A 23,042-nucleotide genomic window follows, 5' to 3' on the forward strand; every position below is an offset into this window, starting at 1 on the left:
ACCCTTCACTGTGCCCCAGGTAAAAGGTAAAAAAGGTTTTTAGGTTTAGTATCACTTAATTTTTGTAGGTCAATTTGACCAGAAAACTTTAGTGTTCATATGAATTGAGCTAACATCTCAACAAAGTTATCTCCCTTTTTATAGCCATCTGTAACCTACAAAACTCCCCACATTCCCTTTATAAGGGAGATGAAGAAATTAGGCCAAGTTTGTAGTCCAAATTGGCCTACGGTGACAACATGCCTCCCTTAAGTGATACAGTGGAGGAGAGTGTTGCCACCCAAGGACAGAGTGTTATTCACAGGTAAAATACAAAGGGTGGGGGAAGTGAATGTATAAGGGCTGGTAATCTATTTAAATTTTTTTTGTTTTAGGGTTCGATATGCTTTAAGCACCCTAACTGCACCAAAACCCCCTCCTGCTCTAGTGCTGGTCCTGTTTCTCGTCACCATTTTGATTACTACAAATTTCTTGCTGCATATATGAGACTGTATGATTCCTTGGCCTCCAGCAATGCAGTTTGTGCCTGAGTATGTCACAGAAAGGGGGGTGGCTGCACAAATAACAGAGGACAAGAATAATTGTATTTTTAATGCATCAATCGTTGCACTGATTGTGGTTGGGAGGGGCCGAGGTGGTAAGTATGGGCATGGGAGCGTGCTTTAAACTCCTTTTTTTCTTTATGCCAACTCGGAAGAGCTGGACTACATTACATGACTGATAATGGGTTCGAGTTGTTTCTTCTGGTCACCTGCATTCATCCGTAATCGGTGTGTGACTTGTCCATCTTTGCCAATGTAACTTGCTGTTTTTTGCTTAACAGACTTGGGAGGATCCTAGTCACAAAGACAAGGATACAGACTGCTGTGGAGATAATGATCCTATAGATGTCTGTGAAATTGGCTCCAAGGTGTGCTTTTAAATTGTGTTACACAGCTTTTTAAATTAAATTGCATTATATAGTTTTAACTTGTTGTGGTATCCTAATGGGGGCAGGGGATATGCTGAAAATGTGGCACATCTCTACATGAATGATGGTTCTGATCACTGCTTGCAACAACCAATCTATGTAGGGGTTAACTAGACAATGATTATGTGTTTCTAAGCGGTGAAAGCACTAGCCATCAGATCCACTGTTTCCATAATGTTGCAAAATCTGAGAGTGAGGTGATCTATTATTTTATAGGAAAAGGGGCCAAATCTGTAAGTGCGTCAGCTGGATTATAGTGTTGGACAGGTCTTGTAAAAGTGGTAGATTTTCAGTCTTCATTTTTAAAGCTGAACTTCAAGTCAAATGACTAATTCCAATTACACGTGAATGGTTCACCTGAAAAATGGTTAGTTCTGTTCAGTTAGTCTTGTGAACAGGCACTCCTGACAACATAGCTTGGTTTGTGAACTTTTTACCTGGAATGTAGTTGGTGTGGAACTTCAGTCAAACATTTTACAATTGAGTGGGAAGGATTCCATCTTCTATAAGTATTCTACTGCTGCCATTTTGCCCTGGAAATTCCCATTATTATTAGATATTGCTGGAAGCTGAATGTCTGGCTTCTTCTCTTTTGGAGTTCTATGGAGGAGCTGTTGGACTCAGTGATGCTGTTGTTCAGACTCTGGGTCCCCATGAAGAATGAACTCTAGAGAGGGTAATGGAGAACAGAAATGTCAAAAACAGCAAAAAGAATAATTAACGAGCGCTTGGAGATGTATAACAAGCAGCTGGCATGAAAGGCACAAACCTCAAACCTTCACACTAAGATAACACATGCAGCGCTATAAATGGTTAATATAAAGTAACATATAAGGTAATACGTGATGGACTACTAGTGCTTAGTGGTGATTGATAAGTGTCCTCATAACATAATGCAATAGTCCCAATAAACTGTGCAAAACGTGGTTGACTCCGTGCTGAAAAGTGTCTAATATTATGCACTCACCAGAAAGCGCATAATATGCGCATTTGAGTTGTCAGACCACTCCTGGTCCCAGAAAGTTGAACCTGTATGGCTCATCTGGCAAGCTGTCACTCTGATGAGAAAAAACTTTTCCTTGGCCAGCAGGGGGATTCCATCCAGAGACCCTTATAGGACTGATCCAGGTTCCTTAACCAGGGCACTCATATGAAGTATCCACCTTAAGAGAGGGGGGGCGGAAAGATGCCTGGGTACCTCTCTACTGAGACCTGAGGAACTCCTTCCCTGGTCTGAATGTTCTTGCCTCTTTGAAATAGCCACCTGGATCAAAAGGACTGCTGTATGTTGTTCTTGTTCTTTTGAGGCTTTCCCTCCTTATGGAGGGTGTCAATGATGGTTTTCTGCACAACTGTCAGGTCAGCAGTCTTTCCAATGATTGTGATTCCAGGCATCTTTCCGCCCCCCCTCTCTTAAGGTGGATACTTCATATGAGTGCCCTGGTTAAGGAACCTGGATCAGTCCTATAAGGGTCTCTGGATGGAATCCCCCTGCTGGCCAAGGAAAAGTTTTTTCTCATCAGAGTGACAGCTTGCCAGATGATCCATACAGGTTCAACTTTCTGGGACCAGGAGTGGTCTGACAACTCAAATGCGCATATTATGCGCTTTCTGGTGAGTGCATAATATTAGACACTTTTCAGCACGGAGTCGACCACGTTTTGCACAGTTTATTGGGACTATTGCATTATGTTATGAGGACACTTATCAATCACCACTAAGCACTAGTAGTCCATCACGTATTACCTTATATGTTACTTTATATTAACCATTTATAGCACTGCATGTGTTGTTATCTGAGAACAGAAATGTGTTTGGGTGTGATAAAGCAAGAAGTGTTTAGAACAATCAAAGCCTAATGGAAGATTTAATAAAAAAAAAAAAAAAAAAACTTGGCTGAAAGTATACTTCAAGTGAAAAGCTTGGTCCCTATAGACAGGCAGTAGGGGAAAAAACTTCTTGTTTCTAGAACTAATCATAGTATATCAGTACCCTTCGATTCCTACATGTCTGTGATAGCGGCATATGCCTTGTACTTTAACCTTTTTGCTTTGCTCCATAAAGAGGACTGTGCCCAGCTCACAAATTCTCCCATTTCGATAACGCCTTAGGCCATCTCAAGCACTAATCATTATGCTCCGACAAGAATAGAGGATTTTAAATCTCTATGGAATTGTGGTTTGGTAAAGTAGAAGGTACAGCAATGAAAGGAGAGCATGTTAAAGGCAGTGTGTAATTCTGTTACAATATAGAACTTTAGCCAGTAGCCTACACGGTACAATCCAATTCAAGGCAGCTCTAGAGGAGTCCTTCTGAGATATTCCAACAAGCTTTTAAAATAAATGACCATAGCACAGTACAAATTCAACCGATCAAGATGGGCTTCTTGGTAGTCAGCTGCTGCACCCAGGATTATTCAGACAGGTAAAATCAATCTAAAAGAAAAGGGCGCTTCTAAAGCTGGGTACACACTAAAGGAAAATTGGAAGAAACATTCTGTACGAGGAGCGATTGTTTGATCTAATTCGTATAGTGCTTTTTGACAGTCTTTCAAATTGTTTAGACCAAAAAACCGAGGTGCAAACTCACGTTTTTATCATTCATGAACACAACGTTCGTGTTTTTGTTTTTTGTTTTTTTTCCCCTCAATGTGTACAGTAATCGTATGGAAATATTAAAAATGCTCATAATCAGAAGTGAACGACCCGGAAGAAGGTGGAAACTAACATAGAAATGCTACACAAAGAATGTTTGCCTGTGTTTGGAGAAGGTTGGTACCATTGTCAGTTGCCGTCATGGAAAATCGGACAGCCGCTCGTCCGATTTTTCTCAGTGTGTAGCCAAAGCAGAATGGCCCAGTCAAAGTCCAGACCTAAATCCAATTGAGAATCTGTGGCAAGACTTGAAAATTACTAGTCACAGACGCGCTCCATCCAATCGGACAGAGCTTGAGCTATTTTGCAAAGACAAATGGGCAGAAATTTCACCCTAGATGTGCAAAGCTGGTAGAGACATACCCAAAAAGGCTTGCAGCGAAAGGTGGTTCTACAGACTATTGACTCCAAGGGTCTGAATACAAATGCACCCCACCCTTTTCAGATATTTATTAGTAAAACATTTTGAATATCATTTTCCTTCCACTTCACAATTATGTGCCAATTTGTGTTGGTCTATCACCTAAAATCCCAATAAAATGCATATTACGTTTTTGGTTGTAACAAAATGTGGAACATTTCAAGGGGTATGAATACTTTTTCAAAGCACTGTACAAGTACTCAAGTACTCTCCTCACCAGATGTACAAGTACATCAGATGAGAATACATCTACTCTTTGTATATGGCTGCTCTTCCCCTGTCCTCCCCTAATTTTGAGACTTAGGTTGTTTTTTGTTTGTTGTGTGTGTGGTTTTTTTGTTTTTGTTTTTTGTTTTTTTTCTTTTTGTTTTTTTCTTCCTCTTCATTTGGTTTGGAATTATTTAAGCACGTCCTAAACATGGTCTTGGTTTTTTCCTATAACTAGTAATTTGAGCTGTGAACTGGAACTTCTAATTGGGGGTATCACTTCTTAAATTCCACATCAGCGTTTACACTTCAGGAAAAAGATGCAGATGTTTGCTTTCTTGTGCTGGCAGTCTCCTGGGTGTTTTCATGAATGACATGCTTCATTGTATCGCTGAGTTTTTAATGAGCCACAGTTAATTGTCAATAATGAGGACTTATTGCAGTGATGTGACTATATGAGAGAAGCTTCTTCTTTTTTTTTTTTTTTCTCTTTTTAGTCTGCGTGCTCCAGTAAAAGATACATTTTAAGATGAGTGTGTTCAAGTACTAAGAGTAGCAGTTTTAGTGGTATATGTTAATGTCTGCAGCTATTCTATACCTGCATGGGTGGCCTGTTTACATGAAATGCAGGCATTCTGCCTCAGCAGATGGATTACATCCAATGTCAGGGGGCTTTTTGTGAATATTATTGAGCATTTCAGGGCTGCATGGTCAAGTCCCCAACATTGTAATGGAGAAGAAAGGGGGACAACCTAGAAAGGAGAAACTGAGACTTAATTGTGCTGAATATTGTCATGCTTTAAAAACATGGTTAAATGTAGTCTTAAGTCGCTGCAAAAATTGCAAATTTTTTTTTTTATATACAATTTCAGGTGTGATTTCTGAAGCCTTTGCTACTTGTGAAGATTTCTTGCAAATTGCAGTGCAATTTCCATTATATTCTATGTATGTGAAATCGCAACAAAACTGCAGAAAAAGTAATGCAAGAACTACTTTAGAAATCGCACTGCAGCAAATCTCACATGTTGGGACACTGACATTCACATTAATTAGATGCGATTTCAGGTGCAATTTTTACAATTAGCAAATCGCACCAGTATGACCGGGCGCTAAGTCTACTCACTGCACACATATTCTGCAGCCCTTGTACCCAGAAATACTCCTTAACTACTGCGCCACAAGTGCAATTTATCAACTCCTATGAAATCTAAAGGATCATCTTAAAAAAAATTAATATAAATAAAGATTTATTACCTCCTCTTTTTTTTTTTTTCTTCAATTTTATTTATTTTTTATTGTAAAGGTTCAAATTATTTTCAAATAACAAACCTGCTTTGTGCAATGGTTTTGCACAGAGCAGCCCTGATCCCCCCCCCCCCCCTCTCCTGGCTCCAACCTCCTTCCCAAGTGCCCTCATAGCAAATCACCTGCTATATCAAGCCATGCCCTGTATCTATTGGCACAGAGCTTGGCTCAGCCCCCCGCTGTCTGCTCACTGGCTGTGATTGACGGCAGCAGAAGCAAATGGCTCCTCCTGCTGTCTCTGCACCTAATAAGAAGTGAGAGAACATAGAGAGCTGTTACTCTTATGCACAGCACTGGATCAAGATCAGGCTCAGGTAAGTGTTGGGTGGGGATGGGGGACTGCACACAAGATTTTTTTTTTTTTTTTTTTTTTTTCCTTTTTTTACCTTAATGCTGAGAATGCATTAAGGTAAAAAACACCTACAGCCTTTACAACCACTTTAATGGAGAACTGTAACAACCTAGTCAGAAACTACTTTGCAACCAGCAGTTGTTGAGACTAAACATTTTAATCTGGCGCAGGGGCGGACTGACCATTTGGAAACTCAGGCACTGCCCAAGGGCCTGGGGTCAGTAGGGGGCCCCATGAGAGGCCCCTGGTACCTTTTTCATAGGCTTTTTTGAGTTTGGGCAAGGACACAGGGGCCCCATGATCCCCTATTGCCTGTGGGCCCCATGAGTTGTCAGTCCACCCCTGGTCAGGCGTATGTAATGTACAGTAGTAAGCACTTTATATACAACACAATGAGGGTAACTTATTAAAACTACAGTAGTCAGAAACTGACTGGTTGCCATGCACATCTATCTTTCATTTGCAAGCTGAAAATAGAAGCTGATTTGTTAGTGTACAGCTGCAGGGTGAAAAAATGCCCGGCTTTGATGATCAGTAGAGGAAAATGTCCAGTGTTTGGTAGTATGGGGAAAGACAAAATGCCCAATATTGGTGGTCAGAAGGAGAAAACAAATGGGCCAGCCCATGATCAGTGGGAGGAAGAAATGTTCCCCATTGTTGGCTAATGGGAATTGCTCAGTAGGCGAGGAGGGTCATTGTGCCCTGTGGGGGGGGGTGCATAGTAATCTGTGGAGGAAGGGGAGGCATACGGATATAATATTAAAGCTTGGCACCCCCAGTGTTGTTAGAGCTGCACCCTTCCTCCCTACCTCAGGGTGCGCCACGCATGCCAATGAAGGGCTTTTGGGCCTGCGCGGCTTCACACTTTCACCAAAGCATGGCCCTTAAGGACCACCAAAATACTCAGTACTAATTAATTTGTAATCTGGCCTGAAAGTGCACTGCTTTTTTTTTTTTTTTCCCCTCGTTTGCACGTTCAGTTCACAGGAAGTGGCAAGGACACAGTTTCTGGCAAGATCAAAAAACTGTAATTCCCAAAAATGTTCTTAGCCTGAAATATACTACATTTTTGTCTTTGAGTTTAGATATTCTAAAACTGCTTCCCTGTGTCCTCTTTTCAACCTGTTTTTAATACATTTTCATTGCAGTTGTAGTAAAAATCCTGTGCTTTTTGGGAGGTTAGTGGCCACAATTGCACCTTCATTGTGATGTGTTGGCAGCTGCCATAGCTGTTGATTTAGCATCAATGACGGGACTCGCTGTAGTTTGGGGGCAGTTCAGGAGTAGCGCAGCCACTTGAGCCCAAAGCAGCTCGCAGGCTGTAGGTACAATGCAATTCTTAGATGGTGCTGCAGAGTGACAAAGCTGACACATTCCAAAACAAATTGGGTTGGGATGCTACATTGTAGTTATACACTGTAGCAGATTGCTTGGCAAATGGGTGACAAGGTTGTAGGGCTGCTCCAGGACTTTTTGATTGTCACAGTAAAGTATGCCAGAAGAGAAGTTCTCCTATCCTGTTATGTTTAGTATGATGCAGAGATGCTTGACAAAAGGATGGTTATAATTTGAAGATTTTAGGACGTTGATATGATTTAAAAGAAAAAGTATATAGATTATAATTTAAATTTTAGATTTGAGCATTTAAAGTTCATTGATGGAGTAACATTATGATAGTAGTTGAAAAGCCCTGACAGAGAACTTGCATGTTGTTCTTAAAATATTTATAAGGAAACATTAATATAAGCTGTTGTGGTGTTGCAGGTTTGCTCCAGGGGAGATGTAATTCAAGTGAAAGTATTGGGTGCTCTGGGACTCATAGATGAAGGCGAGATGGACTGGAAAATAATCGCAATCAATATTGATGATCCTGAAGCCGATAAGTTCAATGGTTGGTTGTTCTACTCTAACATAGATTGCAGAGATTACATGTACCTGCTTTTTCAGATAGTTGTCTGGCTCCTTTTTAAATCCATAGTAACAGAAATCAGCCAAATGGCCCTGATTTACATAGGTGACACATACAGGTTAAAATGGCAATTATATGTTAATTTACCACATCTGTGGCTGTTTAAATTGCAATTAGTGTCTGTGTATAAATAGTCAATGAGCTTGTTGGCTCTCATGTGGATGCACTGAGCAGGTTAGATACTGAGCCAAGGGGAACAGAAAGAACGGTCAAAAGATCTGCGTAACAAGGTACTGGAACTTTATAAGGCCCCATTCACAACAAAGTGTTGTGTAGCGTGAAGCTCCAAAAGTCTCACTGAGAAAAAAAAACCAATATTACTCTATGGAGATGGTTCACATCTCCAATCCAAGTTGCCTGAAGCAGAATGCTTAAAGCTCAAACATTTTGGATCTACTCTTTATAGCTCCATTCGGGCAGATTTTGGTATTTTCCCATGGAAATGCACAAATTACAAGTTTTAATGTGCTTTTAGCGCACAACCAAGAGCGTTTTTCTGGCATGGCAAAACCTCACAACAATTGATGTGACAGATGAGAAATTTTCTCTATTGGCTAACAAACACCAGAACTCAAAAAGCCTGAACAAATTGCTCACAAATGTGAGACAAAATGCACAAAAACACTACACTCAGGTGTGAATGGAGCCTAAAGAAGGAAAGGACATAATATGCCCGACAATACCTTGACATGTCTCACAGCTTCTGGCACACTGTAATCTGGAGTGACGAGACCAAAATAGAACTTTGTGGTCAAAACTGTACATGGTGTGTTTGGAAAGGGGTCAATAAGGTCTATAGTGACAAGAATACCATCACTACTGTGAAGCATGGTAGTGGCTCACTGATGTTTTGGGGGGGTGTGAGCACTAAAGGCACTGGGAATCTTGTGAAAATTTCTGGGAGGATGAATGCAGCAGGTCATCAGAAAATATTGGCAGACAATTTGCATTCTTCTGGCCGAAAGCTGTGCATGGGACGCTCTCCAGCAGGATAAAGATCCTAAGCACAAGGCCAAGTTGACCCTCCCTCCAGTGATTACAGCAGAAAAAGCTGACGTTTCTGCAATGGTTGTCAGTCTCCTGACCTTAATATCAAGGCACTCTGGGGAGTTGTCAAATGTGCAGTTCATGCAAGATGACCAAAGACTTTGCATGACCCAGAGGCATTTGTATCCATCTACAGAATTCGGGGCCTCCTAGACAACAATCAAAGACTTGAACACTGTTATTGTTATCAGTACATTGTATCAAGAACTAAGGCTGGCCATACATTTTACAATTTTTTTTTTTATTTTTTTTTCCCTGTACAACTTTTCCTTTAGACTTGCAAAAACTATGTAATATGAGGTAATATGTTTTGGAGGGCATGCACTGACGATTTGGCAGCTTGTTCTTCTCTTTGACAGGAGTACCTGCAATGTTGCTCTTGTCAGAAGGAGCAGCAGCTGGCTTCTGCTGGAAAGAGGGTTCAGCTTTCTCCTCCCTCTGCCGGGGTGGTAGAGAGCCACCACTGAGACTGAGAACTCGTCAGTCTCAGTGCAGGAGAGAAAGGAGTAGCTGCTATAATTGCAGGTGTGAACAGCATTTGCGATCTAAGAGTATAAGGTGGAAGGGGGGCGGGGCACAGCTCTGATGTATTGGGACACTGATGGGGACTCCTGAAGTAAGGGAGCGCTGTGAGGTGGACACCTGATGCAGGCTGTTTGGGGCCCATGATGCTATTAAGATGACAATGCTCCTGTACTAGGGTGACAACACCGCTCCTCCATATTCAGCTTAGAACTCTGTGATCAAGCCCAGGTGAGTGCAGCAAAATGCGTTAGAGGGCATGGCCAGAGCGGCAGCTGAGGCCATCTTCACCTACACTGAACTCCCGGGATTAGTCTGAACGGCATCCATTCATCCCACACAGTTTCTGGAACACTAGCGGATGCTGTTCCCTTTTTCCTCTGTTGGCGGGTGCTTTCTGGCTTGAAGCGGCGCCATATGTCTCCTACAAGCCATTTAACAATTGCTGGATATTCAGTTTCTCGGCTTTGCCAGACCTATGTATTTTTCTCCGCTAGTAGAAAAGCTTAATCTCCTCCAGTGCCACTGAGATATCAGTTGATCTGCAGCTTCTGACTCCATGATCACTTTGATCACTTACACTTTGCATTTTCACTAGGAATCAATGCAAAAGGCATAAAACAGCAGCAGCACATAACAATGATTTATCTGAATTAAGTAAATTTGTTGGCTACCAGTTTCAGCTACCATTTTTATGGACCAGGTTATGTAAATCTTTTGCTTTCATATGATCTATTATACACAAGGCAAACTCTGCTTCCTTTGAACAGGCTATTGAGTATTACTACTTGTGTTCCCTTGATCTTGTAACTCCTGTTGCGTCTCTATGCAAAGAGGGCTTCAAACTAAAATCTCACCCAACCTTCATGTAAATATCTGGGAATCCATGTGCGGTCTCCTTTTGGAGTCCTTGCCAGACATTACTCTTTGGCCTGTTAGGACTTTCCATCTCTGTGCTTTCCTTTTTTAAAAGCCCTAACATTGTTGGGTAGACTAAATTTGTTAAAGATGATTTTCTTGCCAAAGTTCCTCTATATTCTTTCCAAAGCCCCAATATACACTGCTCAAAAAAAATTAAAGGAACACTTTGAAAACTTGTCATATTTCAATGGGGAAAAATATCATGTTAGATATCTATACTGATATGGACTGGGTAATGTGTTAGTAACGTAAGAATGCCCCATTGTTTGATGGAAATGAAAATTGTCAACCTACAGAGGACTGAATTAAAAAAAAAAAAAAACCTCGAAGAGCAAAGTGAAAAAATGAAGCAGCAGGCTAGTCCATTTTGCTGAAATTTCATTATAGCAACTCAAAATGGTGCTCAGTAGTTTGTGTGGCCCACACATGCTTGTATGCATGTCTGACAACATTGGGGCATGCTGCTAATGAGATGACAGATGGTGTCCTTGGGTATTTCCTCCCAGATCTGGATCGGGGTATTTCCTCCCAGTTCTGGACCAGGGCATCACTGAGCTCCTTGACAGTCTGAGGTGCAACCTGGCAGCATTGGATGGACTGAAACATGATATCCCAGTATTCTATTGGATTTAGGTCAGGCGAGCATGGGGGCCATTTAATGGTATCAATTCCTTCATCCTCCAGGAACTGCCTGCATACTCTTGCCACATGAGGCTGGGCATTGTCTTGCACCAGGAGGAACCCAGGACCCATTGCAGCAGTGTAGGGTCTGACCATGGCTCCAAGGATTTCATCTTGATACCTAATGGCAGTCAGGGTGCAGGTCTGTGTGTCCCTCCATAAATATGCCTCCCCAGACCATCACTGACCCACCACCAAAATGGTCATGCTGAATGATGCTACAGGCAGCATAACATTCTCCAGACCCTTTCATGTCTTTCACTTGTGCTCAGGGTAAACCTGCTCTCATCTGTGAAAAGCACAGGGTGCCAGTAGTGGACCTGCCAATTCTGGTGTTCAGTGGCAAATGCCATTCGAGCTCTATGGTGCTGGGTAGTGAGCACAAGGCCCACTGGAGGACATCGGGCCCTCAGGCCACCCTCATGTAGTCTTTCTGATTGTTTGGTCAGAGACCTTCACACCAGTCGCCTGCTGGAGGTAATTTTTGTAGAACTCTGGCAGTGATCATCCTGTTCCACTTTGCACAAAGGAGCAGATACTGGTCCTGCTGATAGATTAAGGACCTTCTTCGACCCTGTCCAGCTCTTCTAGAGTAACTGCCTGTCTCCTGGAATTGCCTCCATCCTTTTGAGACTGTGCTGGGAGACAAAGCAAACCACCTGGCAATGGCACATATTGGTGTGCCATCCTGGAGGAGCTGGACTGCCTGTGCAACCTCTGTAGGGTCAAGGTATTGCCTCATGCTACCAATAGTGACACTGACCCTAGCCAAATGCAAAACTAGTGAAAAACGGTCAGAAAAGATGAGTAGGGGAAAAAATTGTCAGGGGCCTCCACCTGTAAAACCATTCGTGTTTTGGGGATCATCTCATTGTTGCCCATCTAGTGCTCCTGTTAATCAGTTTCAGCTGCTTTTTGGTGTTAATGAATTTAACAACCCCCTCTGCTACTTAATCTTGATGGGATATTGATCTGGTCAGTTGACTTGATGCTATACTCTAATTTAAAAAGTGTTCCTTTTTTAATTTATTTATTTTGAGCAGTGTATATACTTAGTCTTCCAGTATATTAACTCTTTGCTTAGTTCCTTTTTATGGTGGGGGACACAAAGTACCTGGAGTGTTTTGTAGAGGTGGTTCAGCACTACCTGATCTTTGTGCATATTACTTTTGCCTCGCAGTTGGTGTATGTGCATTGGTGAATGTTTCCTCCTTTTGAATAATGCTGCAACAGTAGAAGCGGTAGTCGCCACGTTCTATGAAACACTTAACTTTTATAGAGGTGAGGTTCCCTCTCCTGAAGGTATGAATATATTGTAGTTATCTGAGTGGATTGTTGCAATATTCTCCAAACAAATTTCAGATACGTCTTTATGCCTTTCACCAAATGCTCTTCTGTGGCAAAATTCTCTTGGGTGAATTTCTTAGGTTGGAGGAGGACTATAGATGGGCATATTATGGTATAAAATATGTGCATCATCTCTGAGGGAGAATTTTAAAATTTTTTTTGAGTGATTACAAGCTGAGTGAGGTGTACCCCGTTCCTGGTACTTTCGTTATGTCCAGCTCAAAGATCGTCCCATATGGTCTGCAAGGGGTGTCCTACTCTATTACTAAGTTGGAAACACTTTTGTTACAACCGGATTATAACAAACTAATCTCTAGCTACTACTCTGTGTAACTCTTACTGACCGTCAAATCTGACAAAATTTCTAGCCATCTATCTTGCGTCCAATGACCATGTTTACGGAGGAGTTATGGGTAGAAGTCCTCAATACGTGTGTTTGTGTGTGTGTATATAGATAGATAGAGATATATATATATATATATTTCAGCTAAAGACAAAATAATACTCATTGGCCACTTTATTAGGTACAGCTGTTCAATTGCTTGGTAACAAATTGCTAATCAGCCATTCACATGGCAGCAACTCAATGCATTTAGGCATCTAGACGTGGGGTGAAGACTATTTGCTGAAGTTCAAACTGCGCATCAGAATGGGGAAGAGGGGAGGAGCCTGAGCATGGCAGCGGCGGAGGGCTCGATGTAGGAGCTCTCCGATAAGCTCCTCTAGCTGCCTCCCCAGGGTCCCTCAACAGAGAATGAGAGCAGTGCCGAGACCTGAGTGCTGGGGGAGTCTGCGAGGGAGCGGAGGCCCTGGGGAGCGAAGGAAGGAGAGCGGGAGATGGGCCCGCCTGAAGTTCGGTGGTTCAGAGAGCCAGGAGACGGGAGGGTGGAGTGGTCACGTGTCTGGCCGCAAGGGAGTACTGGGAGTGGAGGAAGCCGGCCGGCGTGCCAAGAAGAGAGGAGGGAGGCTTACTGCTCCCGGCTTTTTGCTTTCTGCTCCCTGGTTTGCTTGCTGGCCGTGCATAGCGGTGAGGACCTGGACACTGGCTTTCGGTTGGAAGACCCCTATGGAAACAGGAGAAGCAGCCTTGTGGAGTCCCCCCCCCCCCCCCAGGAAAAGAACTGCATAGAGGAACTGGATTCCTGAAGTCCCACCTGCCTTGCAGCAAGGGACGAAAGACGTGGATGAGTGAGACTGAATGGAACTTTTGCATACCAAATGTCCCATTGTGCTGTGAAGGAGAGCAGGGGGTGAGGGAGAGATGAGGGGGGAGTCCCAGGGGCTTTGGAAAGAAAAGGTAGAGAAGAAGAGTAAGCAACTTAAAGAGGAGGAAGAGTGGTCACCAGCTGGGCTAAATTGGGACTTTCTCTTTATTGTGTGAAATATCTATCTTTATAAGAGAGTATAGAGGAGAATAAGGCCCATAGAAGCAATGAAGAACAAAAGTAGTAAAGGAAGTGGGCCTAAAGGGTCCCAAACGGGAACGATTAAACAATATACATCCCAGGGAAAAGTGACTCCAGAAAGATCCCAAGGCATAAACGGAAGGGCTGAAGGGGATATCAGTCTGGAAAGCAGCCCTAGACTATCGTTGGGTCTAAATGTTAGCAGTCAACAAACAATAGGAAATATGGAGATGAGAGAGAAAGCGAATTACAAGTACCGAATAAAAAAGAAATGGCAGAGATGTTTAAAGAACTAGAGAAGACAATAAAGCAAGAAATGGCAACTATCCGAAATGATTTGGGGCAGGTGTTGGTGAGAGTGGAACGGAGGAGAGAGTTAAAAATCAGGCCCAAACCATAGCGGAATTAGAAAAGAAAATAAAGAATATGGGGAAAATGCAGAAAAAATTGATATATAAGATAGAGGTACAAGAAAATTGGGACAGGAGGAGTAATCTTAGGATAAGAGGAGTCCCAGAGAACGCTAAAGGGGAAACACTGCAAGAATTAGTAGGTAAAATCTTAAACTCCATAATGGACATACCTGCCTCAGAGTTGATCGATCTGGAAGATATCGTGAGAATAGGAAAGCGCCAACAAGGCACTGGGAAGGATAAACCAAGGGACATAATTGTTAAATTTAACAAATATGGAGACAAAGAAGCGATTTTGAAGAAGATCAAAGGAAAAGCATCAATTAGATATGGAGAAATGGATATTCAGATATTTGCAGATCTTGCATCGGAGACTCTGTGGAGAAGGAGATCCCTGAAACCCCTTTTAGAGTAGATGAGGAAAAAGAATGTGTTTTTATAGATGGAGGACCCCAGTGTGCCTAATTGGATGGAAAGATGGAGTTACAGCTTATTTGAGATATCCGGAAGATTTGAGAGATTTCTGTGAAAAACTTGAGTTGCAAAGAATGGAGATTGCTGGATGGGAGGAGGAGGAGAGAGAAATAGGAGTGATAAGACGAGGACTGGCAGTCTGTTAGAGGGAGGAATTAGGGTGGAGGGGGAGAGAAGGGAGAGGGAGTCTCTCCCTCCCTCTCTCTCCCTCTCTCTCTCTCCCTCTCTCTCTCTCCCTCTCCCCCCCCCTCTCTCTCTCTCTCTCTCTCTCTCTCTCTCTCTCTCTCTCTCTCTCTCTCTCTCTCTCTCTCTCTCTCTCTCTCTCTCTCTCTCTCTCTCTCTCTCTCTCTCTCTCTCTCTCTCTTCTTTATAGTATGTTACTTGGAGTTCTGTTTCAGGGGGGTATGTGAAATTTTAAAGAGTTAATTAAAAGTTAGAGGGTACTGGGGAGGTGGGAGGGAGGAGGAGCTGTTAATGGGCGGAGTTTGACCCCAAGTATTAAATCAAAGGTGGGGATCTTGACCTACAAATGATTAATGGGTACACTTAGTAGCCTAAAAATGGAAAGGGGGGAGGGGGCGGTTGGGGGGATGGGAGGGGTATTAGGGATAACACTGCAGGATTGAGGGAGGTACAAAAGTACGGGAAAAGAGGAGGAGGGATGGATGGGAGGGGGGGGGTAGTATTATTATTAGAGTTAATACTCTGTAGGATTGAGGAGGGTGCTAAAGCAAGGGGAAAAGAGAGAGTTGGAGGGGAATAGGAGGGACATAAGAAGGATGGAAGAACTACAAGTTGTCACATATAATGTAAAGGGGTTGAATTGTCCTGGGAAGAGATTTAGGTTATTTAAAGAACTTCATCATAGAGTATCTGCAGTGTTTTTTTTGCAAGAGACACATTTTGAGATAGAATCCAGGGTTAAGTTAAAATCAAGATATTATCCAACATGGTACTATGCAGATTCCCCGATTAGGAGAGGAAAAGGGGTGGCAATAGGGTTAAAAAAAAATATAAGGTTTGAGTTGGAGGATAGAAAAGTGGACCCAGAGGGTAGATATTTGTTGTTGAAGGGTAAACTGCAGGAGGTGGAGTGTACAGTAGCAAATATATATTGTCCAAATAAGAAACCGGAGATATATCTGAGAGGGGTGCTAAAAGAATTGATGGACTTTAAAAAAGGTCGTTTGATATTGGCCAGGGATTTAAATTTTTGTATGGACCCAAAAAAGGATACAACCTCTCCTGTGCAGCGCGAGGGAAGTAGGTCTCTGAGAGTATTAAAGAAGGTTATCCATGAGTCTCAATTGGTAGACACATGGAGTAATATGCATATGAAGGATAGAGACTATACGTTCTTCTCAAGTGCACATGAGACGTATACGAGGTTGGATTACATATTGATAGAACATCGATTTATTGAATCAATAGTTGAAGTAGAAATAGGAGCAATGACTATCTCAGATCACACCCCTGTTGTATTAAAGATGGGGTGGGGAAGGGAGAAAACAGGTGGTGTAGGATGGAGGTTGAATGAAGCACTTCTCCAGGATAAGGATACTGTCCAGAAGATTGGGAAAGAAATTGAGAGATTTTTTGGAGAGAATGAGACGGAAGATGTGTCAATGGCTACAGTGTGGGAGGCTCATAAGCATATATGAGGTATATTGATCGCAATTGGGGCAAGAAAGAGAAAAGAGGAGAGAAAAAATTAGTAGACTTTTAAAAGATATATCTGATCTGGAACAGACACATAAAAATAGTATAGCAAAAGAAATCGGGCAGCAGATGATAAAAAAGAAAAAAGAGCTAGAGACTTTAATGGAGGAAGAGAGATGGAGAGTCTATAATAAAGTGCTAAGTGAGAGATATAGGTGGGGAGATAGGCCTGGAGAACATCTGAGAGCCTTAAGGAAAAAGAAAAAATAGGAATTATATTGAAAAAATAAAAAGCTCCAAGGGAGAACTGGTCCACTCAAATAAGGAGATTGCAAAGGCGTTTGATGGATTATTATAGAATGTTGTATAACATCAATCCCTTTTACTCAGTAAATACTATGGAAACTAAAAAAAGGATATATTTAAAAAATGCTGGTCTACCGAAATAAAGGAAGATCAATTAAAATCCCTAGAAGCAGAAATTACACAAGAAGAAATAAAAGTAGCACTTAAAAGCACAGGGACGGGGAAAAGCCCGGGACCGGATGGCTACACGGTGAGGTATTCTAGAAAATTTAGCGAATTATTCGTTCCCAAGCTGGAGAAGTATATGAATGCTTTTGGGAGGAGAGATGGACATGAGAGAATCTATACAGGCTCATGTGGTGTTACATAAGGAAGGAAAAGACGCTACACAGTGTTCTAGCTATAGGCCAATTTCATTGTTGAACTCCGATACCAAGCTATATGCAAAAGTCCTAGCAAATAGGTTGAAAGAGCTTATGCCTGAATGGATACACGGGGACCAGGTGGGTTTTGTCCCAGGGAGGGAGGGGAGGGACAATGGGCTGAGAACCCTGATGCTTATTCAGAAAAGTAGAAAAGGGGATGTACCGACTGTAGGTCTTTCGATCGATGCTGAAAAGGCTTTTGATAGAATAGATTGGGGCTTCATGATGGACACCTTAGAAGCCCTGGGAATTGGAGTTAGAATGAGAGAATGGATTAGAAAGTCGTATAGGGAGCCCTCCGCAGTAGTTATAGTAAATGGGGGAAAAAACAGAGCCCATTGGGATGTCAAATGGAACAAGACAAGGATGCCCTTTGTCCCCCTTGTTGTATGTCATGTCTTTGGAGCCCTTCTTGTCTACAATAAGGAAGAATCGCGATTTATAAAGGGGATTCAGGTGGGAGATATAGAGCATAAAGTGGCGGCCTTTGCAGATGACTTGCTATTTTATGTGGGGTATCCCAGGTTAACACTCCCAAACTTAATGAAATCGCTGAAGGAATATGGGGAATTATCAAACATAAAAATCAATCCAACAAAAACTGAGATACTAAATATAAATATCCCAAAAAGTGAAAAAGAGAAAATACAAAAGGAATTCCCCTTTATCTGGAAAGAAAGAGAGATAAAATATTTAGGAGTAAGGCTTGCCAAAGCGTATAAGAACCTGTATAAACTAAACTATATTTCATTATTAAATGAAGTGAAGGAGGAATTAAAAACTTTAGAAAGAGGGATCCCGTCTTGGATAGGACGTATAAACCTGGTAAAAATGATAATTGTACTTAATCTTATATAGGTTTCAAATGATCCCAATTATACTCCCAGAAGCGATTTTCAAGGTAATAAAAAGAATAACCAGATATATATATGGAGAAACAAAAGACCGAGGGCGTCTTATGAAATATTAAGTAGAGATAAAAGGAAGGGAGGTCTGGGAGTTCCAGATATCAAGAGATATTACAAAGCAGTAATATTAGGGAGAATTTTTGATTGGATGTTCAATTTAGAGGGGAAAAGTTGGGTAAAAATTGAAAATGCACTGAGTGGAACTAATTTGAATAGAATCATATGGTTAACCGCACAATATAGAGGATTGAAAGAGGATCGAAGTATATACACTGGAAATGTATTAAGGGAATGGGATAAAGTACATAAATATATGAGGTGGGAATTCAATTCTATATTGATGCCACTAAGAAATACGGAATTCTTTCCCCCAGGTAGAGAGGAGATAACAGGTAGATGGTTTAAAAAAGGAAGATATCCAACTGAGAGATATAATGGGGGAGGGGGAATTAAAGCCTTTTTAAAGATTTTGAAAAGGGAAAGATATATTTACTAGATTAGATGAGTGGCGTTATCACCAATTAAAAAGTTTTTGGGGAAATTTAGCAAAGCCTCTGAGAATGAAAAAAGATTGGAATCTGTTTGAAAGGTTGTTGGATTCACGGGGGATGGGAAACATGGCACAGCTAAAATATATAGAATTCTCACAGAACTAGACGCAGGCACAAAGCCAATGCACATAGTGAAATGGGAAAGAGATATGGGGGTGGTATTAGATGACGATAAACAGCAGAAAATAAATAGATTAGTCCACAAAAATGTAAGTTTGAGGGAGGTAGAAATAAATTATAAATGTTTGATAAGATGGCACATTACACCAAGTTTAGAATATAAGATAAGTGGGGAAAAATCACCGTGGTGTTGGCGAGGATGTGAAGAAGTAGGGACAGTTTAACATGTGGTGAGAATGTCCAAAAATTCAAGTATTCTGGAAAAAAATAGTACATTTAATTGAGATCATAACTGAGATAAAAATTGGGATAGACCCAGAGATGTGTTTGCTGCATAGTTCAGAGCTATCAGTTAGCAAATATAAGAAATTAGGTTTAGGGTATTATTTGAATGCTGCAAAAAGCTTGATCCCTAAGTATTGGAGGAAAACAGGAGTACCGAAAGAGGATTGGATAGAAAGAGTGAACTGGATTAGTAAGATGGAGAAGCTTTATTACATGCAGGAAGATAAGATGGAGATATACTATGCAAAATGCGAAAAATCTGGAGTAAACGTGAAAAAGTGAAATGTAGGACGATATAGAGTGGGTGGATGGGTAGGATATTCTTGCTTTGGATGAGATGCTGGTAAAGAATGCAGAGTGGGGGGGGGGGGGGGGGGAGAAGTTTTAAGAGGGGGAAAAAAGAAAAGTAATAAGAAATAGTTGAGTATTTATTATGAATATGATGAAAGTGTTTTGTTATTATTTTTGAAAAATTTATAAATATTTAAAAAAAAAAAATGGGGAAGAAAGGGGTTTTAAGTGACTTTGAAAGTGGCATGGTTGTTGGTGCCAGTTGGACTGCTCTGAGTATTTTAAAAAAGATGCTGATCTACTGGAATTGTCACAACCATCTCTAGGGTTTACAAAGAATGGTCTGAAAATGAGAGAACATGTAGTGAGCAGCAGTTGTGTGGATGAAAATGCCTTGTTGATGTCAGAGATCAGAGGAGAGTGGCCAGACTGGTTCAAGATGATAGGCAACAGTAACTCAAATAATCACTTGTTACAACCAAGGTATGCAGAATACCATCTCTGAATGTACAACACGTCGAACCTTGAAGTAGATGGGCTACAGCAGCAGAAGACCACACAGTGTGCCACTCCTGTCAGCTAGGAACCGGAAATGGAGGCTACAGTTTACAAAGGCTCACCAAAATTGGACAATAGATTGGAAAAATGTTGCCTGGTCTGAGGAGTCTCCATTTCCCTACAGATGGTTGTCCTTGAGAATCCCAGTAGATCAGCAGTCTTTTTGAAATGTTCAGACCAGCCCATCTGGCGCCAGCAACCATGCCCAGTTAAACATCACTTAAATCTCCTTTCTTCCCCATTTTTGATTCTCTGTTTGAACTTCAACTCCTCTTCACCACATCTAGATGCCTAAAATGCATTGAGTTGATGCCATGTGATTGGCGGATTAGCAATTTGTGTTACCAAGCAATTGAACAGGTGCACCTAATAAAGTGGTCGGTGGGTGTAGTTGTGCTACTTGCATCAAATGTACTATACACCACCAAAAAAAAGTGCTGCTTGATTTAAACATGTTTACTCTCCCCCCCCCCCCCCCCCCCCCTCCCTTTTTTTTTTTTTTTTTTTTTTTTTTTTTAAATTTTGTCCTATGTATATGGTTTCTGATATGAGATCTGAGATGTTTTCTATGTATCCAGTTTTGTGCATAGCATATTTTTCAATGTACCTTGTTTACATATGGCAATATAATCTTAGAAAAAAAAAGTAAAAAATAAAAATTTGTACTCAAGTGGTTAATTAATGGAATATGTTTTTATATTTGCTTTTTTGCAATTGCTTTAGTAGTTTGCTGCTGGAGCATGGTGATGGAGAATGTGGTAAAGAAGTTTTTGTCAGTAAATTAGTTTTGATTGTTTAGCATGTCACATCTTCTTACACTCCTATTTTTTCACAGGTATTGAAGATGTAAAAAAGCACAAGCCTGGTTATCTTGAGGCTACGGTTGGTTGGCTGAAATCTTATAAAGTCCCTGATGGCAAACCAGAAAATCAGTTTGGCTTTAATGAAGCGTTTAAAGACCAAGTAAGGCCAAAGTAATATACAGCTCACTAAAAATGTAAAATAGACCCAACGATTTGTCTATTCTCAAATATAATGGTATCTGTGCATATATTATGGATTTTCAAGTATGATGGTGGAAGAAATTCCAGGCTAAGGCTGCTGCTTTCCATTTGGCTGTAGAGTATTCTGCCAGCGGGGGCCCACAGGGGACTGGGGACATGTGTGGCCAATATACTTTAGTGAAAAGTGAACTCAAATTGAAATGTTGGGGCTGAGAACAGACTTGGATAACTAGAAGTATACATTCATTTATTTTTCGTTGTTGGGCTTATCATATTTCACACTTGGAATCATCTGGTCCTTATGAACTGCTGCCTTCTTGTTTCCAGGATGTTTGTTTGCCGCTGAGTATTGCGTTTGATGTGAACTGTGCCATGCTGTGTGGTAATTGATTGCACTGAAACTTACAGGGGGCTTGGAATATAGATGCCAAAAGTAATCGTTTGCGTGTTTATAATTAAAGTAAGAAGGTGTGGTAACCACAATCAGCAGCAAATTATAGCTTGCATCTTGCTTTCTGCTTTCCAGAAGTTGTAAGATATAGGAAGTAACTACATTGTTGTTTGCATTAAAAAGACCAGTGCTTGACCAAATAGATCTGATGCATCCCATACCCGTTGTACTGGCCCAGTTCTCTTGGCTTATACACTTTGAACTTGTTTTTGGCTTCATTTCAAACTAAAGTTACCAGTAAATGTGCAAGCAAATTGTGGCTGCCAAAAGTATCTCTGCTTGTCTTCAAATTTCTTTCTTCTACATCCTAGGCTCATGAATATACTGCAGCATATTGGACTGTGACATCTTTCAAAAGAAGGATTATGATTTTTTTTTTCCTTTATCCATCTAATGTCAGAGCGCCTACTGGCCACTGGGGTTCTGCCATTGAGTGGCGGAAGGTAGCGTAAATGGAATGCGTAATGCCCTTTTGCAGAGAAGGCCCTGTGTGCAGCCTAGGCTGATGATCTCCAGGCAGAAATGGAAGTGACTGTTGTTTTTTTTTTTTTTTTTTTTTTTTTCTTGCCTCCACTATTTGGGTCACTGGAACAAGCACACATGTAGGATGGAAATTTAGGTTCCTAAAACTTCCATCTGCTATTTGTTACTAGTAATTTCTAGGTAGTAAAGACAGATGAAGATGATGCCCTTGAGCTAGTGCACTCTTGGTTTAACCATTAGCCGCCCGGCCAATGGCCATTTGGCGGCTTGAAAAGCGCTGCAGCTTTCCGGGTGCACGCCATTTGGCGTGCTCCCGCACATGCGCGGTTTGCGCGGTTGCAGAGCGACGCAGCAGTGCGATCTGTCACCGCCCGTGCACCTCGAACACGGCCGATGACAGATCTGAGTACCGGCTCCCGTTGCCGGTACCATGTGACCTGCTGTGACCAATCACAGCAGGTCACATGACAGTTGTATACAATGGATGGCTTCATTCATGATGCCATCCATTGTATACTAGTGCCTAGCTGTGAATGGTCACAGCTAATCACATGCACATGTCATGTGATTAGTTGTGACCAAATCACAGCTAAGCACAAAAAAAAAAAAAAAGCTGAATGAATCGATTTCATTCAGGTAAATGCTTGCTTACAGCAAAGTAATTCTTTGCTATAAGCAAATTGTGTAAAAAAAAAAAAAAAAAAAAAAAAAAAAAAAAAAAAAATACTGATTACTTCCCCAAAGTAGTACAGTGTTACTATGGTAACATTGTACTATTTTGGTCATAGTAAAATATGAAAAAAAATCTTTAAAAAAAATGTAATAAAAAATTAAATATAATAAAAAAATAAAAAAAAATTAAAAAAATATATAAATATATATTTTTTTCATACTGTCACCAGTCAGTGTCGCTGTTCACCGCCATGCCAGTTATATGATGACGCTGTACTGCACTGGTGACAGTATGTAAAAAAAAAAATAGTGAAAATAATTTTTTTAATTTTTTCATTTTCCGAAAAATTATGACTAAAAAATACAACTTCAAAAAACTCGCCATGCCTCTTATGAAGTACGTCGGACTGTCTACTCTGCAAAAAGGGGTCATTTGGGGGATATCTGTACTGTTCTGACATTCTTGGACCTCAAGATATTAGATTGGCTGTCAGTACTTCAGGATTGATCAATATTCAGATCTATACCATAGTTTGTGAACTCTATAACTTTCCTATAAACTAAAAAATACATCCTAATTTGGGTTATTTTCACCAAAGACATGTAGCAGAATACATCTCGGCCTAAATTTATGAAGAAC

The 23,042-nt window shown here is 41.1% G+C and overlaps 1 protein-coding gene across 1 annotated transcript in view; it reads left to right on the forward strand.

Annotated features, from left to right (window-relative positions):
* The window catches only part of PPA2 (inorganic pyrophosphatase 2), a 54,247-nt gene that overhangs the window by 24,586 nt on the left and 6,619 nt on the right, over nucleotides 1-23,042 (forward strand). The window contains exons 6-8 of the mRNA XM_089680516.1: nucleotides 824-910; nucleotides 7,674-7,800; nucleotides 20,628-20,755. Coding sequence (XP_089536642.1) covers nucleotides 824-910; nucleotides 7,674-7,800; nucleotides 20,628-20,755 — 342 coding nt within the window. The remainder of the gene's footprint in view (nucleotides 1-823; nucleotides 911-7,673; nucleotides 7,801-20,627; nucleotides 20,756-23,042) is intronic.

Source organism: Staurois parvus, unplaced genomic scaffold, assembly GCF_062004578.1.
Source record: "Staurois parvus isolate SC_StPar_1 unplaced genomic scaffold, SC_StPar_1.0 ptg000244l, whole genome shotgun sequence".
NCBI lineage: Eukaryota > Metazoa > Chordata > Amphibia > Anura > Ranidae > Staurois > Staurois parvus.